Genomic DNA, 19,390 nt, shown 5'->3' with positions numbered 1-19,390 from the left:
TATATAAAGTATTTATTTTTATGCACATATTTACCTACAAAATTTACAGGAAATAAAACAATGAAGAATATATAGAATACCCTCTTAAGACTTAGTAGGAGCAGAGGGTTTATTGCTGCAGTTCAAAGAATAAAATTTTATACATGTGAAAGCCAAGATGAACACATTTAAGATAAATGGCAGCCTTGTTAAAAATTTTTTGTCCTGTCTTTGAATTTTCAGCTTTACATTAAATGAAATTAAAAAGATTGCTCATGAAATAATTTAAACCTTTTCAAAATCTTCTAATAAACAGGTAAAAGGCACCTCCAGTTCTTTAAAATATTTACAGCAATCCCGATAGTTTAATTTTAGGGGCTATTATAGTACATGTGGCTAATATGCATACACAGTATGTCATTAACACTCTCTAAACAGTGAGAATTTCAGACTCTAGTTTGTGGCACTGCTCCCAAGTGATCCCGTGATGGAGTGGATGACCAACCACACCTGCACAATACTAGTTTAACAGCATGTCTACCACAGCATAAAATCCAATAATCTAAAACAATGACTGTCAAATTCCCAGACAATGTGTAATTTATAACTAAATTTGTCTACTCAGAAGCCTTTGGAGTGTTCTTAAAATCATTTAAAAAAATATAAAGTATATTTAGCGTTAAATGAAAACAATGAACCTGGAAAATAGCACTATAGTGGCTGAAATTCACTATCTGGTTTAACGAAAACTGTTTCTCAAAACATCTACAATTTCTTACAGCATAATGGAGATGAATTTTCCTTAGCCTAAGCTCAATCTGCTGTTTTTCCTGCATTATGATTAAAAGAGGAGTACAGAGTAAAAGGCACAGCTATAAATAATAGCCGGTTTTAAAGAGCTGTGGAGATGGCAAGCGGATGTTCTTGAAATACTGGTGCAGGAGAACGACGTCCACACAACATTTCCTCTTTAACATTGGCATTGATTGGCTATTTACAGTAGTTTGCAAAAATACATTATAAAAACTGGATGAGGTTCTGTTTCTAAGTTTAACTTAGTAACATATTACATACATACTTCATCTGCAAAAACCTTCGCAGGATCTGAAGTACTAAAGTGACACTGATGCTGAAACACAGATAATCAAAGGTACCACAGCACTGATAATGAGGGTCATCATCACGAAGACCGTCTGGGTAAATATTGCACCTTTCTTGTCCGCTGTTGCTCTGACAGTCACATGTCCAACTGCAAAAGGAGTCTTTTATGGCTTTTTGCTGTTATCACTTTTTGAAGAAAGGTTGTTTTAAGTCCCAAAACAATGAGTGTAGATTGTCATTGAACATGAGGCCTAGGTTTCAAAATTAGCTTTCCTGTCTGTAAAAATGAAAAGAAAACAAGGTTAAAAAAATATATATATATACAGTTCTATTAAAAGTATCACCACTTTCCTAAAAGCCTTATGAGGCATCAGAACACCCCGTTATATTTAGTCAAGATTAAGCAATTAATAATTATATCTTCCAAGTGTTCTTTGTATAGAATTTTCTTCTAAAATCTTTAGTACTTTAAAACACACACATACAATCTTCCTGAAAATCAGTCAACCAACCCATTGGATAAAATAAAATCCAGACTTGTACAGGCTAATTTATGCTCCTTACCAAGTGGAGTCTATAAAACATAAATAAAACTGTATATCTGAACAAAAACTTTTCCCATTTTCTAACATCAAAACTTTAATTTCCTCAAGTTAAAATGCAAACCTAAGGTTGGACTGATAGATATTCATGTGCTGTTGGTATTCAATGCACATGGATACAACTCTTCTGTATCCACGTGCAGATGGATACAGTAGGGCCAGTGTCATATTTATCAAAAAAAAAAAAAGTACATACCATATAATCCAAAGAATTTCATTTCTAGGAACTTATCTGAAGAGATGCAAGTGTAAGGACACACATTTAAGTCCTATTCTTTCATTCAGGATTTACTGAGTGCTTATCATGTGCCAGGCCTCAGGAGACGTTAAAGACCCAGTAACAAACGAGTTTCCTGTCCTCATGGAGCTCGCTCTAATGAAGTATGCACAACATACACAGCATGACAGTGTGGATGGAATTATGATGCATCCACAAAGCGGAGCACTATGTAATCAAACAAAGTGGACGACGTTAACTGAGACCATGCAAATAAACAAGAACAACAGGCCCAAGACCTTGTATACAGTTAATGTCCAATATATGGCAGCTCTGAAATCCTAACACTGGGTCAAAGAGCAGAACTGAAAACGCTGTAACACTGTTTAGAGGTTCTTTACTCATAAACTTGATTATAACATCTTTCCCTTATAAGCACATGAGATACACAATAAAACATAAAACATGGTGATTATCTTTGGTTGCAAAGTTCTAGGTCAAAAGTGTTATCAGGATTCTGGCTCCCTCTCAAGTCTTACTTTCTCTTAATTTTTGGTAATACTTTTGTATCTTGGTAGAACTTTGATACTAAGTTTTCTACTGTTTTACTGGGGTGTAATTCATGTAAAATTGTTAAGTTCTGACAAATGTATAGACCCAAGTTGCCACCTCTGAAGGAAAGCTACAGAACATCACCACCACTTAGAAAGTTCCTCCATGCTTCTTTCTAAGGTCAATGGAACCTGAGCTCCCGACATAACTGCTCACCACAGATTCACCTGCCTGTCTCCGGCCTGTAAATAAATAGAATCACACAGTGTGTGTTCTTTCGCTTCTACTTCTTTCACTCAGTGTGTCTTTGAAACTCACCAATGCTACTATGTTTCAGCACTTTTGTTATCTTTTTAACCTGCTATTATAAGATGTGTAGTATTCCACTGTATAAAAATACCATGGATTTAATAAAAAGTTCTAACAAGACAAGCCAAAGTCATCCTTTCCGTTTACCTCAAATTCTAGTCCTCTTACAGAAGAAAACAGTTTCAGCATGAATTCTTACATACTGTCTTTTAAATGGATTTATATTCACATATATGAATAAAAATTTGGTGCTTCTAACATGCTAATGAAGCGTTTTATTTCTAAATAACCTGATGATGGGGAAGGTGGGCAGGGGTACACATAAGAACGGCCATGAAAACAAAAAAGAATGGCCAAGAGCTGATTTACTGTTGACACCGGTCGAGGATAAATGAAGTTCATTTAGCTCTTCTCTTTGCCTTCTTATGTTTGGAAATTTCCCTAATTAAAACTTAAAAAAAAAAAAGCACCAAACTGAGCATACTGTTTGTTAATTTACTTTTTGCTCCTAACATTGTCTTGGACGCTTCCACGTCTGTATTTACAGATTTACTTCTGATTTCCTATGATATGGTTTTACAACAGCCTATTTCAACACTCCCTTGTTGAGACACAAAAATTATTTCCATTTTTTTTTCACTACTAAGGATGTTATAATGAACAACCCTGTGTACCTGTGGGATGGTACCCCCAACCAGGGTAGGAGAAGAAAAGCAGAATGGTTAGGTCATGAGGCAAGCACATACTACATTTTATAAGAATGACGAAAACTATCCTTCAAAAAGGGCTTCCCTGGTGGCTCAGATGGTAAAGTTATCTACCTAAAATGCAGGAGACCTGGGTTTTGGGTTCAATCGCTGGGTCAAGAAGATTCCCTGGCAAGAGAAATGGCAACCTACGGTATCAATGTATATTCCCAACAAGCGGCGTGTGGCTGCATCATTTCACCACAATACTAGTTATAAAGTATTTAATTTTCACTAATCAGTTCATTTATAAATGAACTGTTTAACTTTGCACTTCCTCCATGATAAACGAGGCTGTCCAGTCTTCACCTTTATCCATCTGTATTTCCACTTGTGTGATATGACTTAACCTTTTCCCATTTTAAAAATGTACTATTTGTCTTTTTATTATTGATTTTTAATAAGTCTTCAAATATCGTGGATACTGTCCTCTACATTCTCTTTCACTGATCCAGTTGTTCTCCTTCCCTAAAATTTTTTTGGCCTTTTATTCTAATTTTCTATACTGGGTGGGTATTACTAAATAGTTTTTTAAGTTGAAGGTCAAAATGCTTTTTATAAATAAAATCAATATTGTGACATATTCTCATCATACTGATATGTGATTTAAAAAAAAAAAAAACGGCAGGTTCATATGTCTATAGTCTATCAATTAATCTATTCCTCAATTTAAAACCCTGTATACACAACAGCATGAGACAAGTAACAGTAGTTTATAAACCCAACTCCCAGCGAGTCATTTTTGGCCAATAATGACCACTGTATTTCACTGAAGCTAAGACAGCTTCAGTTAGAAGATGCATCATGACTTTATGTCAGTAAGACAGATTATACTCTCTATCAATTTAACTATTAGACACCACTGATTATTAGATGTATCTCAATTTTCAGGGATGTTACAGTATTTTTAAAAAAAGTGTCTTCGAATCAATGCTACAATGAATATTCTCCCTATTAATTCCATTGAGACAAATTATTTTTAACACTTTTTTCACTTAAACCAAAGAACTTCAGTCCTTTCACATACTGTCTACAGTTTTCTAATGAAAATACTTACATCATCACAAGACATGTTGTATTCTGCTAACACAGTTCGACATCGAGCAGCTATACTGAATAAATACGGTCAAAGGAAAATTTGTATTTCAAAAGTAAGCTTTTAACACCACCAGAGAGGTGCTTTAGTTTAGTTCTGAGAATAAAATTCAATTCATGATAAAGGATACATTGACGGTGCAACTACTCTCTTGTGAATCCCAGCGAAGAATAAGCCTATTAGAGTGATACAGCTAATGGTGAAAAATGGATGGTTCCATAATGATGTGAAGAAGGACACCTGTCAAAAGAAGAGTTTGAAACATAAAAATGTTAAAAATCTTAGAACAGTATTGATTCCTACTTCTTTACTTGTGCATGAATACATGTAACATTTAATTCTCTAAAGTATGAGAATTTGCTGAGTTCCCTGGTAGCTTTTGGCCTTTCACTGCCACGGCCTGGGTTTGATCCCTAGTCAGGGAACTGCTCCTTGGAAGAAAAGCTATGGCAAACCTAGACTATACAAGAGCAGAGACATCACTTTGCTGACAAAGGTCCATATAGTCAAAGCTATGGTTTTTCCCATAATCATGCCTGGATGTGAGAGTTGGACCATAAAGAAGAATCAATGTTTTTCAATTGTGGTGCTGGAGGAGACTCCTGAGAGTTAGCTGGACAAGGAGGAGACCAATCCAGTCAATCTTAAAGGAAATCAACCCTGAATATTCACTGGAAGGACTGATGCTGGAGCTGAAGCTCCAATACTTTGACCATCTAATGCAAAGAGCCAACGCAATGGAAAAGACCCAGAGGTTCGGAAAGACTGGAGGGCAGGAGGAGAAGGGGTAACAGAGGATGAGATGGTTGGATGGCATCACCAACTCAATGGACATGAGTCTGCACAAACTCTGGAAGACAGTGAAGGACAGCTAAGCCTGGCATGCTGCAGTCCGTGGGATCACAAACAGTCAGAGATAACTTAGCCACTGAACAAGGAACAAGAGGGAACTGGGATCCAATGCGCGAGGCAAGGCAAAAAAAAAGGGAATTTGAAGACTTTCCCAAATCCCAGTTCTTCATATTGCTAGCTACACAAATTAATGTCTGTTTTAAATCTTCAATGCAGCAAAACAATATAGTAATATTCCCTCCATTCATTTCAAATGCTTCAACCATTACAAATTCAACTCTATAAAAAAATACCCTACTGACAATATTTACTGAACCCTTCCTAGTGAGAAGTAATTTAAAAAGCGTAAGACTACAAGTTCCGTGGACTTCCCAGGCGGTCCAGTGGTTAAGACTCCATGCTCCCAGAGAAGGGGGCTTTGATCTCTGGTTAGGAAAGATTCCACATGCCATGTGCCATGGCCAAAAAGAAAAAAGCTCTGCAGGAGGAGGGACACTGTCCTGGGCGCGGCATTGCTATTTTCCCAACGCCTGAAACAGGCCTTGGCAAATATTGGCGCTCAGGGGCTTCCTCAGCGGCTCAGCGGGTAAAGAATCAGGATAGCCTGCAATGCAGGATCCACAGGAGACAGGGATTCAGTTGCTGGGCTGGGCAGATCCCCTGGAGGAGGAAAATGGCAACTCACCCCAGTAATCTTGCCTGGGAAATCCCATGGACAGAGGAGCCTGGCGGGCTATAATCCAAAAGGTTGTAAAGAAGTGCACACAACTGAGCAACCACCCAGGCAAATACAGGTGCTCAATAAATATTGTTGAATGAATGGAGATGAAGCCTCTAATCTCAATGAAACACAAGTCAGACAGGATCTAATTATCTTCCCTGTTAAAAAGCAGAAGTGAGCAAACTGCATACACAACCTGGTCTCAGTCTAATCACTACCATTTTCCTTTTCTCTCTTCACCTGGCTAGCTCCTACATATCCTTACAAGACTCAGTTTCAGCATCACCCTTTCTTTATGAAAGAGACAAAACATGAGTTTGGTTTTGAAGTTACTAGATTTAGATGGCCACAGGACATTCCAGGAGAGAATAATTAGTAGCTATCCATAAAAAACTACAGTTCAAGAGAAACAAAGGGCTAATTTCAGATATGAGCATAATCAGATGGCAGAAAAAAACACAGAACCATCCACAATTCTGAGACTATGTAGAAGGACAAGGGAACAGGATCCAGAATGGCACTGAAGCCAGACTACTGGGAATCAGAATGCAGATGGAGAAGGCAAATATTTAGAGGTGAGAAAAAGAAATCAAGTGGACTAGAAACTAAACGGGAGTAACAGAATCAAACTAAGGGCATCTGTGCTCCACTCTCATACTAAGATGTGTGTACGTGTTTCAAGACAGAGAACTAAACTTAAGGAAGAACAGGGGCCTAGCACGGTACTGGTTAAATAAACTTGTCAAGTGAAGAGATGACAGGCTGAAAACATCAGGAAGGAGATGGCTCCCAGAAGGATGGGCTCTTGAAGAAAGATTAATATTCCAGAGTAATGTCTTCTTAAACCCTTGAGGACAGTTCAATTCCCACAGGCTAGCTGTGTTTTATGAGCCCTGCACAATATTAGCACATACAGTGTTTTAATTTTAATTAGGTCAGCATCCGCCTTCTCTCCTCCATGGCAACAATCAATTGCATCCAAGTAACAGTTTCCTCCTTTAGTTTAGGCACTCCCATACTTCCCAGCTTGCCACATTCCCTCTCCCCTGTGTTCCTCCAGCCAGCCACTGGCTTCGAGTTTGCAACTCTTCTTACAGACACAATTGCTGTTTATTAACTCGTCAGGTCTGAAGTTATTAAATATTGAAATATAGAGTTGACATTTAGGCTAATAGTTACATTCTCACCTAATTTAGAGAATTATATTAACTACACAATTTTGAGCCTATTTCATATTACATTTAATTCTATGTTTTATTAAGATGTCAACTAGCTGAAATCAGCTTATGTTTTTCCCAATTAGAAGTCAGATTCATTTCCCAAGACAGACCTTTTTCTTGCCAGTCTCTTTCAATCTTCCCCCAAGGATGAGTACCAGCTATAAAGGGACACACAGGGGGATTTCTTATCCATTATAAAAACTCCTCTATTAACGTGAAATCCCATCACCAACCTCCCCTGCTCCTATTCTTTTGTGTTTCCACCTCAGTGGATAAAGTCAAGAGAGATGACATGGTAAATAACCCCCGGTTGTCTGAACTGAAATTTAGACTGCTGACAAAAGTCTTATTATTAAGTTTTTCTTCTATATAACTTAAAGGTTGTAAATAAAGCTACTGGAAATAGTTTGTCTAGCTACAGTTTAAAAGGGGAAGTAAGATTAATTTTGTGAAAATTACAGAATCATTAATACCTAAAGAAAACTGAACTGGGAGAAAAGAAACTTCACTGAAAAACTGAAGATGATTATTTCCTCTAACAAAAAAGCTCAAATTTTAAATTAAGGCACAAGTTGGTAGAAAGAGGTAGAAATTTCAGAAACACGCTATCATGTTTCATCGAAGGATGCTTCAAGAAATAACATTATGAAATCTGTTATTGCATTTGGCACAGCGATATTCTTAGTGTCCAATGGGAGATCTCTCAATGTCTCCTATATTAAACTTCAGGCAGAATTTTTTTTTTTAAGATAAAATGAAGTTGAAAAAGAAGGGCTTTGACAGTTTAGGGAATTTACACGTGTTCTCTTCATGATGAAAACCATGGAACTGGCAGTGACTTCAATTCAGTTCAGTTTAGTTGCTCAGTCGTGTACGACTCTTTGCAACCCCGTGAATCGCAGCATGCCAGGCCTCCCTGTCCATCACCAGCTACCGGAGTTTACTCAAACTCATGTCCATAGAGTCAGTGATGCCATCCAGCCATCTCATCCTCTGTCGTCCCTTTCTCCTTCTGCCCCCAACCCCTCCCAGCATCAGAGTCTTTTCCAATGAGTTAACTCTTCGCATGAAGTGGCCAAAGTATTAGAGTTTCATTCAGCTTTAGCATCAGTCCTTCCAAAGAACACCCAGGACTGATCTCCTTTAGAATGGACTGGTTGGATCTCCTTGCAGTCCAAGGAACTCTCAAGAGTCTTCTCCAACACCACAGTTCAAAAGTATCAATTCTTTGGCATTCAGCTTTCTTCACAGTCCAACTCTCACATCCATACAAGACCACTGGAAAAACCATAGCCTTGACTAAACGGACCTTTGTTGGCAAAGTAATGTCTCTGCTTTTTAATATGCTGTCTAGGTTGGTCATAACTTTCTTTTCAAGGAGTAAGCGTCTTTTAATTTCATGGTTGCAGTCACCATTTGCAGTGATTTTGGAGCCCCCCAAAATAAAGTCTGACACTGTTTCCACAGTTTCCCCATCTATCTCCCATGAAATGATGGAACCAGATGCCATGATCTTAGTTTTCTGAATGTTGAGCTTTAAGCCTACTTTTTCACTCTCCTGTTTCACTTTCATCAAGAGGCTTTTTAGTTCCTCTTCACGTTCTATCATAAGGGTGCTGTGTGATTTCAGAGACCCTGGCAATTATGCTGGCCCAGATGGTCTATGGTATTAGTGACCAGGTTTCCATCCTGGGTCTGACATCCTCCTGTTTTTTCCTAGTCTTGGCCGCTTAGTACACTTATATCTACTATTTAATCATAATGCTTACTGCAAAGTTGTCTTGAATGCTTTAAGGGGTAAGAAAAGGCATTAACAAAAGTAACTCATAGAAGAAAATGTTGCTGTATAGTTTTTAAAAGTTGGTACTGATGACAGTAAATGAACAAAATAAAAGTGTTTACACTGAAATATGTAATAGTGAGATACATAACAACTGCATACAAGTTCAAAAATGAAAAGTAATATAATAGTATTTCTTAGACCTTTTTCTCTGCAAAGATACTTGACCCGCAATAGCCAGCCAAAGTTTTTTTCAAGCAAATTAATATAAGGCATATTTTTAACATGATTAATATCACTACTAGTACTAATAGGTAGCATTTGATTAATACTTTACAAAAAACAAAGCACTGCTATAGCCATTGTCTCACTTAATCTACGAAAGATTTTAAATCAAAACTTCTACCTTTTGTGTCTCGGGATCTATTAACCAGTTCCAGGCACCAGTAGCTGTACAGACAGATACCACTATAAGAAGCACTGATGAAAGATAAACACGAAATTAGTAAGGAAACAAGCCATTACTATGATATTACTACCAGTTCTTAAACAACAGCCAGAGGGTGCAGCACTGCATTAAACAGAAAATGTGCTCTGCTCAGGAAGTAGGGAGACTTGCCACAAGACCTTGGGGAATTCTCCAAAACAATGCAAACCTTAGTAACTGAGGCCGATACTGTCCCCCTGATTCTTTAGTCAGTGTTTCTATAGATTTATGAAATTAAAAGCAGTAAGAACCAAGGTGGTAAAACTTTAATGTAAATTTCTGTTATGTGCTTTACGCTTTCTGCAGATTCAAAACAAAAAACACTCCCCACATTGGTAATGTAAACAAACCAAACAAAGACTCTTTTATGAATGCACTGAGAACTTGGCCTAAAGAATTTTGCCTTGCAGACAACCGCCTGTTGTTGAATTAAACAAAGGTCAGTGTTAGGAGTGTGGAGCACACCAATCAGTACCAGATTTTCTTTAAGGGACTTAAGGAAAGTTGGGGTAGAATTACTGACAGTACAAGTTAGAAAGATTCTTTCTCCTCATTAAGGTAGAATTATTTTAGAAATTCTAGATAGAGCATAAGTAAAACTTGAGAATAAATAATATTACTAAAATACTACTATACTATTAAAAATAATACAGGGGCACCAAGACCTAGTTAATGTTCTAGAGACCAAGACAGTTACTTTCTTTCAATTGGGATGCAAACATTTTTAAAATTTACAGATCAAGCTTCAAAGAGCAACAGAAATAATGCAAAACCTTAATTATCTACAACCTCTGGTGATGCACTTTTAGAAGAGGCAAATCATAGAAAAACAATCTCATTTGAGTTATTTAATAATACTCAAAATTTCAAATTTATGCTCTCAGCTCAGAACAGATTAAATTCAGTTTCTTACATTTCTATATTTCCAATAAGAAATATACTAAAGTATACAGATTTTTCTTTTCTTGAAGCAAAATCATAATTAAACCCACCAGACAGGACCTCATACACATGGGTATACTAAACAAGCTGATGTCATTTATATGGAAGCACTGAGACGGTGAACCAGAGAAAAAGTGTACTCATTATATTACATTTGATAATCCTATACATTTAAAAAGATTCCCAAGTAACAGTGAAATAAGGTTTTTGGGATAATTCCTAGGTAAACGGGAGAGCTTGAGAAAAATCATTACTACTCGTGAATTCTGACCAATCAGAATTCCTGTAATGTATGATTAGCACTTTGCAAACAGATTTAATAAAAATTACACAAAAAATCCTGACATAGGGAAAGACCCCTGACTTCAGCAGTTCTCTTCAGTTCAGTCCTAACAACTGAATCGTACTTCAAAATAAAGTATGTCCTTCTCGGGCTTCCCTTGTGGCTCATCTGAAGAGTCTGCCTGCAATGTGGGAGACCTGCGTGCGATCCCTGGGTTGGGAAGATCCCCGGGAGAAGGGAAAGGCCATCCACTCTAGTATTCTGGCCTGGAGAAGTCCATCGACTATAACAGAGACCATGGGGTCCCAAAGAGTGGGACACAACTGAGCGATTTTCACTTTTCACTCTTCTTGGAAAAAATTAAACTTCAGCAATGAACAGCCAAGAAATTAAGACTCTCCCAACATAAGTTAACAAAGTATTTTGTTTACTGATCTTATCACTTATATATTTGTCTACATTTCCTATTTCCTATGTATTTCCATGGGGCAGTAACTACAATTCTTTCAAGTCACATTTTACAGTATTGTTGAATATCACTTCCTTTAACAAACTTTACTTCAATAGTTTATAGGCAAAATTGTAAAACTGCTAAACAGACTACTGAAATTTTTATTACGTGTTCTGGTAACCAGATTTGCCATATATGCATAACAAAATATATGTATTTTAATATAAACATAAAAAGTCAACCACACAAAATAAGACTATCCTTTTAGGGTTGTCGGTTTTTTTTCCTTAAAATTTCTTTAAAATGCCGTTATTTACAATATTAAATAGATCTAGAACTGTCAAAACAAAAGGGAAATTATGGTTTAATAAAGCAAGCATATGGTTGTTTGTTTTTAAGCAAGCATTTGTTAATCAAAAGTTTTAGGTGAAAGCAAATCACTGCTAAGCAAAATAAAAGTATGAACTGTCAGCTTATTTTCCCTTAAAAAAAAGTCCAAGCACTTACTTCTCCAACGGCCAGTGGCAGGTTGCAAGCAATGAATATATTCAGTAAGTCTCCTCTCGAAAGCCTTGAGATCTAGGTAAAAAGATTTCAATTTTGAAATTAGCCACTCTTACTAGTCTCAATTTATTACAATGAATTTTAGATACTCTAACTGCTTCAGGTCTTGCATACTGACTTACATGTTTACTTTTTTTTTAATCTGCACTGTTTACTTCTTTACTATGATAGCTTTACGCACTTGACAGAAACACTAGGTTTCTTTAGTTCCAATTTCACATAAAATGGTATGTGGAAAATCAGCAGCAGCCTCAGTCGGCGCCAAAAGCTAGAAATTTGGGGTTGCAAATAAAGAATCAAAATCAAGTAGAGTTTTAACTTTGCTGGAATCAAGAACTCCGTATTAGGATAATGTCTTACCTAGGACCAAAGTCTCGATGCCCTTATGTTTAATTAAGTTACGCTTTCAGTCTGCTCTTACTGGACTTCTGATACAGCTAACGGATGGGTAATGGAAAGACTCTCTCCTTTCCAGCCTCCCAAGAGCTTACAGATGATCTATGTGGCATTTCTGGAGCGCCGACGCCTGGTTCTACAAGACACAGGCGTTCAAGGTGTTCCCTCTGAATGAGCAAGGTAAGGTATCATTTTCAGTTGCGCTTTTCAAACTTTAAAAAGGAGACCAAGAAGCACTCCCTTACCCCGGCAGTTACCAAAAACCAAGGCAGGAATTAGGGATACAACTCTTATCGACTATTAGAAAAAAATAAAGTGAGTTAGCACCCTACAAGGCACAAGTACAACGGTTTGCTAACGAATAAGAAAGAAGTAACCGGGCGAGAAGCTCCCTGGTCCACGCACGGGGAATGGGGGGGAGCTGACGCAGCGCCTCTCCAGCGCCGGCGGAGGCCAGGCGCGCCGGAAGCAGCGCCTGGCCGTGTCCGGCCGCCCCTTGGCCCCTGGGCCGGCCCCCGCGCCCCCAGCTTCGGGCCCCGTCAGTCCATCCTTCGCGGCCTCCTCTCCCGACCAGGTTTCCACGATTCCGGCGCCTCTAGAGCCCCGCGAGCTTCCGGGAGGAATTAAGGAAGGGCCCAGGAAGCGTACCCTACCTTCCGCCTGCTCCAGCGAGTTCATGTCGGGCGGCAGCTCCGGTCACCGGCGCGGCCCCGTCCGCATCTCAGCTCCGCGGTCCCTGCCCGGCTCGCAGCGCCAACTCCCACCTCTAACCGCTTCCCTCCGCCCCTCTTCTTGGCACCTCCCCTTGACTAGACCCGCTACGCTCATTGGACGTTTCCGCCAGACCCTGTAACTAAGACGGTTTTCTACTGGCTAGTTCCCCACGGTCCTCGGGCACTGGCGTTGGACGGTCAGCCAGAGGGACCAAGAGTTGTCGGCTGCTGAGTTGGCGTGACCCTAGCGCCGCCTCCTGCCCTGGGGAGGAACTGCAGCCTGTCCCGTAAAGTTCATTCATTAGTGTGTGTACAATTCCTAGTTTCCTGCTTGGTTCTTTCATTACTTAAATAAGCCTGGCGTGCCGCAGTCCATGGGGTCGCCAAGAGTCGGATACGACTGAGCGACTGAACGTCGACGAACCCTTTAAGTACACATTTCTCCCTTGGTTATTTTTTCTCATGTCATCCAATTTTCATAAATCATAAAATGAGCAAAGTGTTCTGGAACTTATAAAAAAAAAAAATCTGTAAGGCATTGACTACATTTATATTTGATTAAAACGCTTTCTTGCTCCTTTCCTTGTGGTCACTCATTCATTCAAGAACTATTGCATGTTTGGTAGGCACTGTATTTATGAGGGATGCAGTTTAGCAAGATAGACGAGGTTCCCATCCTCGAAATGAAAGTGTTACAGCAGACAGTAAACACGCATATAGGTCATTAATTTCAGATGAGCTTGGTTCTGTGGAGGAAGTAACAGGGTAATAGGATACAATGAGATAAGAGCGGGAGGTGGGTGGTGGGGCGGGCGGTGATGGGTAATGGGAACTAGTTCTAGGGAAGAGCTATTCAACACATAGGGCGGGGCGTTTGATTTGAGAGCCCCAGGAAGCATCTGGCCATGCAAAGATGGGCGCTAAGAAGCTCCAAGTGGCACTGGGATTTTTTTAACTGTTGGTATTTTATTCACTCAACCTTCAGTTTTCCTTTTCCCCACTTGTCATTGGAATTGGCACATTCTTGCCCATTATTTCACTTTGTAGGTTCCTTTACCCTAACACTTCCAGAGCCTTCCTCTGGGACAAACCCTTTACATACATTTATCTCATTTAGCGCTGGAACACGATCTTTTTTTAAACTGTGGGTCAAAATCCCTGAGAAGATCATGAAAGACATGCACTGAGCCGTAATTGTTATTTTGTAAATATGAACTAAAGTAAAACTTAGAATGTTCGCATCACTAGAAGAATGTGTCATTTCGTGATTTTGTGTGTGTGTGTGTATCGCATATGTGCTATGTTCCGATCATTATGTAAAACATATATGTAACTAAGCGTTCCAATAAAAAAAAGTTTGAAAGCCACCAGTGTAGGTATTAATAGGCTCATTTACAATGAGAAAAATAAAACAAACTTGCCCAGAAGTGTGTGTGTCAGTCACACACTCATGTCACAGATTCATTTTCATCTGTGCACACACACAAAAAACATTGGCCATGCCTTTGAAAGGGTGTACATTTTTATCCTGTTATTGGCACCTGTATGTATGGATCATGGGGACCTGGGGAACAGTGATGGGGGAAGAGAGGAAAACACGGGCTCGTAGTCAGGCTAAAAAATTTTGAACCTGAAGTAATGGGGAGACCGAAGGATATAGATTTGTAGAAACATTGTATCAATGAGATTTGTCAAGAAGATAGTTGACAAATATTTAAGGAATACATGTTTCAGACACTGGGATATAAGCCAAGAGTGCAAAGGTCTCCCTCTAGGGTCTCCTGCCCTGTGTAATAGAAAGTGCTTAGTGAAAAAACAAAAGAACACTGAAGACCCTGAAAACATCAGTAATAAGATGAAGATCTGCTTCAAAGAGGGATAGCCAATACAATAACTAAAATTTGTTCTATTTTCCTGGAGGTCTGGTGCTACGTCTTTTATAGTTCAGGAGTATGTAAACCTCTTTTAAACCCCACAGCAGCAATATGAACCAAAGGTGTTATCAAATCCATTTAGGGTTGAGTTTAGAAATAGGTAGATGAGTTGATCAGCTCCAAACGCTGTCGCTGGAATTACCCTTGATTCTCTCTCCCTCTCGCTCTCCACATGGTAGATCAGATTCCGTAGCAAATCCTCTTGGCTCTACCATCCACATCGATTTAAAATTTAATCACTTCTCACCACCTCTGCAGCTCCCACTCTAATCCAAGCCACCGTATAGCCTGGATTTACAGCTGTGGCCTCTCACCAGCCTCCTGTTCCCACCCTTTTGCCAAATGGTGATTTGTAAAATACTAAAAGATCACACGTTGTCCTCAGAAACTTCCAATGGCCCCTTGGAGTGACTACAACAGGGATTTTCCTGCTATCTCCATGGCGACACCTTCTAAAATAATTTTGACACATTGTATGCCTCCTCACATGTTTCAGAAACTACATCTGAGATTTTCATCATGGACTTGAATCCTTGTAAAAGATGTATTTTCTAGTATTGTAAATACTGACATTTGGAAGTAAACTCTTATGTGACTCTTTTAAAGGTATTCGATGGAATCAAAATACCATGGCAATTTGACGTCCACCATCATCCCTTTTAAAACAGATGAATATCTGTTATGAATATGGACATAAAATCCTTTAAAGAATTAGCGAATCAGGTCCAGCAACATATAAAAAAGAGTATACAACAAGGTGAAGTGTCGGTTTGACGTGAGACTTAGAGAATGAATTTATGGTTTACAAGGGAGAAGGGTTAGAGGGAGGGATAGTTAGGGAGTTTGGGATTGAGAAAACACATTGCTATATTTAAAATGGATAACTGACAAGGACCTACTGTATAGTACAGAGTGCCATATACCACTGCTCCATCCGGGAATCCATAGCACAGGGAACTCTGCTCAGTCAAGTTCAATAACCTAAATGTGAAAAGAATTAGAAAAAGAATGAATGAAGTTGCTCAGTCGTGTCCGAGTCTTTGCGGCCCCATGGACTGTATAGCCTACCAGGCTCCTCTGTCCATGGGATTTTCCAGCCAAGAATACTGGAGTGGGTTGCTATTTCTTCCTCCAGGGGATATTCCCAACCCAGGGATCGAACCCAGGTCTCCTGCATTGCAGGCAGATGCTTTACCCTCTAAGCCACCAGGGAAGTCAGAAAAAGAATAGATGCATGTATATGTATATACGAATCACTTTGCTGTGCCCCTGAAACTATCACAGCGTTGTCAATCAATTGTACTCCAATATAAAATAGTTAAAATTCAGAAAAAAAGAAAATGAGTATGACCCAGTACTCATATAAAATGAGTACTCATATAAACAGTATATAAACAGAATAAATAACAAAAACCAAGTGACTTAATGAGGATGTAGAAAAACTGGAGCCCAGGAGCATTCATATATGGTAGGATGTGTGTGCTGCGTCACTTTAGTCTTGTCTGACTCTTTGTGACCCCACGGACTATAGCCTGTCAGGCTCCTCTCTCCATGGGATTTCCCAGGCAAGAATACTGGAGTGAGTTGCCATTTCTTTCTCCAGGGGATCTTCCCACCCCAGGGATGTCTGCGTCTCTGAAGCTCCTGCATTGGCAGGCAGGTTCTTTACCACTAGCGCCACCTGGGAAAGCCATATATGGTTAGCAGGAATGTAAAATGGTGCGGCTACTTTGGAAAACAGTCTGGCAGTTCCTCAAAAAGTTAAGCATATAGCTACTATATGAACCAGCAATTCTACTCTTAACATCTGAGAGAATTGAAAACTTATGTTCACAAAACACCTTGCACATGAATGTGCATGGTAGCATTAATCATAATAGTCAAAGAGTGGAAACAATCAAATGCCCACCAGCTAAAGAATAGGTAAGCAAAATGTGATATTTCTATACAGTAGAATATTATTTAACAATAAAAAGAAATGAAGTACTGATAAATGCTACATCCATAGAGACAGGAAGTAGATAGTGGTTGCCTTAGGAAAAGCAAAAGTGGAAAGTATGAGATTTTGAGGGGCGGGTGATGAAAATGTTTTGGAATTAGATAGTGATGATTGCCTAACTTTGTAAGTACACTAAAAGCCACTTTAAATGTGAATTTTATGCTATGCAAATTATATCTCAATTGTAGAAGCATGGGAAAACCCCCCATAACCATCTCAATTGTTGCAAAAGAAGTATTTAGCAAAATCTCACACCCTTTCATGATAAAACACACAACAAACCAAGAATAAAAGGAAACTTCCTCAGTGTTGATAAAGAATGTCTACAGAGCCCAAAGCTAACTTCATATTTAAAAGTGAAAGTTTCCAGGACTGCTCTAATGGTTCCGTGGTTAAAACCTGCCTGCAAATGCAGGGGACATGGGTCTGACCCTCTGTCCTGGAAGATCTCACATCCTGAAGAGCAGTTAAGCCCGCGTGCCACAGTTAAGGAATCCCTCACCTGGAGCCTATGCTCTCCAGCAAGAGAAGCCACACAATGAGCATTGCAACTAAGGAGAGCCCCTTGCTGCAACCAGAGAAGGCCCACGCACAGCAACAAAGACCCAGCCCAGCCAAAAAGAAAAGTGAATGTTCTGTTCCTAAAATCAAGAAGTAGACAAAAATGTCCATGCTTGCTACTTATGTCCAAAATTGTAATGGAGTTTCTATCAGGCAATTACGGAGTAAAACATGATCAAAGGAATCCAGACGGGAAATGAAAAAGTAGAAGATGTGATCCGATCTTACATATAGAAAATCCTAAGGAATTCGCCAATAAGTTGTTAGAACCAACAAATGGGTTCAGCAAGGTTGCACGGTATAAGATCAGTATAAAAATAAAGTGTATTTCTCTGCATGAGATGGTTAGATAACATCACTGACTCAATAGATATGAGTTTGAGCAAACTCTGGGAGATAGTGAAGGACAGAGAAGCCTGGAGTGTTGCAGTCCATGGGGTTGCAAAGAGTCAGACACAAGTTAGTGACTGAACAACAGCATTTTTCTGCACTTGTAATGAACAGTCCAAAAACGGAATAAAGGAAACACATAGCATCAAAAATATTTAAGATACATTTAACAAAAGAAGGGCAAATCTTTATCCTAAAAACTATAAAACATTATTGAAAGAAATTAATGAAGACCTAAAACATTGGAAAGACGTCTTACGTTCATGGATTAGAAGATAATATTGCTTAGATGGCAACATACCCCCAAATAATCTACAGAGTCAATGCAACAACCATTAAAATCCCAACAGTTTTTTTTTTTCCTGCAGAAATTGACAAGTTGATCCTAGAATTCTTGTGGAAATGCAAGGGATCCCAACAGCCAAAACAAATTTGAAAAAGAAATAAAGTCAGAGAACTTACACTTTCACATTTCCAAACTTTCTGCACAGAAAGTGCGGTACTGACCTGTAACAGACATATAGATCAGTGAAACAGAACTGAAAATTCAGAGACAAAACCTGCCTGTATAGTTAACTGATTTCTGACAAGGGTACCAAAACAATTCAACAGGGAAAGAATAGTCTTCTTAATAAATGTATATGCACATGCAAAATAATGAAGTTGTATCTCTGTCTTCACCATAAGCAAAATGGATCATGTAAGGGCCAAAACTATAAATCTCTTTGGAGAAAATAGGAATAAATATTTTTTAAATTAATTAATTTGGCTGCACAGAGTCTTAGTGGTGGCTCACAGGCTTCTCTCTAGCTATGGCTGTGCAGGTTGTGTAGCTCAGTAGTTGGGAAGTCCCAGGAATAAATCTTTGCTGCACACGCACTACAGGGGGTGAGAGTTCAATCCCTGGTTGGGGAACTAAGATCCTACATGCATTGTGGTATGGCCAAAAAATAAATAAAAACTTTGCACTTCAAAGGATACCACTGAGAAAGTGAAAAGAGAGACAACTCATAGACTGCTGGAAAGTATTTGTAAATCATGTATCTGATAAGGGATTCATACACAGAATATATTAAAAACTCTTATAATCCAACAATAAAAAATGAATAAAGGATTTTAATAGATATTTGTCCAAAAAGAAAAATAGCAGTGGTCAATAAGTGTGTGAATGATGCACAGTTTCATTGGCCATAGGGAAAATGCAAATCAAAACCACGATGAAAATCTACTTCACATCTATGGAGGTGGTTAGAATAAAAAATATAGAGGGAGGGGACATATGTACACCTGTGGCTGATTCATTTGATGTGTGACAGAAAATAGCCAAATTCTGAAAAGCAATTATCCTTCAATTAAAAAATAAATAAATTTGAAAAAATATATAGATGATAACTGTTATTGAAGATATAGAGAAATTAGAACACTTGCTTGTGGGAATGTAAAGTTATATAGCCACATTCAAGAACAGTTTGGCATTAAAAAAAATTAAATGAAA

The 19,390-nt window shown here is 38.7% G+C and overlaps 1 protein-coding gene across 2 annotated transcripts; it reads right to left on the bottom strand.

The window, feature by feature from the left end:
* CNEP1R1 (CTD nuclear envelope phosphatase 1 regulatory subunit 1) lies at positions 1 to 13,120 on the bottom strand. 2 transcript variants are annotated; one of them, XM_069549796.1, is made up of 6 exons: positions 12,952 to 13,120; positions 11,846 to 11,917; positions 9,582 to 9,655; positions 4,733 to 4,842; positions 4,564 to 4,618; positions 1 to 1,357 (listed from the first exon to the last, which is right to left on the bottom strand). In XM_069549796.1, exons 1-6 carry the CDS (start codon positions 12,974 to 12,976, stop codon positions 1,316 to 1,318), a joined length of 378 nt encoding a protein of 125 aa, XP_069405897.1. In that variant the 5' UTR covers positions 12,977 to 13,120; the 3' UTR covers positions 1 to 1,315. The 2 variants fall into 2 exon arrangements, with proteins under 2 accessions (XP_069405897.1, XP_069405898.1); XM_069549797.1 differs by having other exon boundaries at positions 4,564 to 4,613; positions 12,952 to 13,105.
* Positions 13,121 to 19,390: the final 6,270 nt, after the last annotated feature.

The sequence above is a fragment of the Ovis canadensis genome, chromosome 14 (genome assembly GCF_042477335.2).
Source record: "Ovis canadensis isolate MfBH-ARS-UI-01 breed Bighorn chromosome 14, ARS-UI_OviCan_v2, whole genome shotgun sequence".
Classification (NCBI taxonomy): domain Eukaryota; kingdom Metazoa; phylum Chordata; class Mammalia; order Artiodactyla; family Bovidae; genus Ovis; species Ovis canadensis.
This window is presented reverse-complemented; position numbering and strand designations above follow the sequence as displayed.

Excerpts from the sequence above, each read along its gene's own strand:
- CNEP1R1 (XM_069549796.1), bottom strand. The coding sequence starts at position 12,976 with ATGAACTCGCTGGAGCAGGCGGAAG. Across the intron at positions 11,918-12,951 it reads CTCGCTGGAGCAGGCGGAAG|ATCTCAAGGCTTTCGAGAGG; the intron begins GTAGGGTACGCT and ends CTTTTTACCTAG. Across the intron at positions 4,843-9,581 it reads TAGATCCCGAGACACAAAAG|GTGTCCTTCTTCACATCATT; the intron begins GTAGAAGTTTTG and ends TTCTTTTGACAG.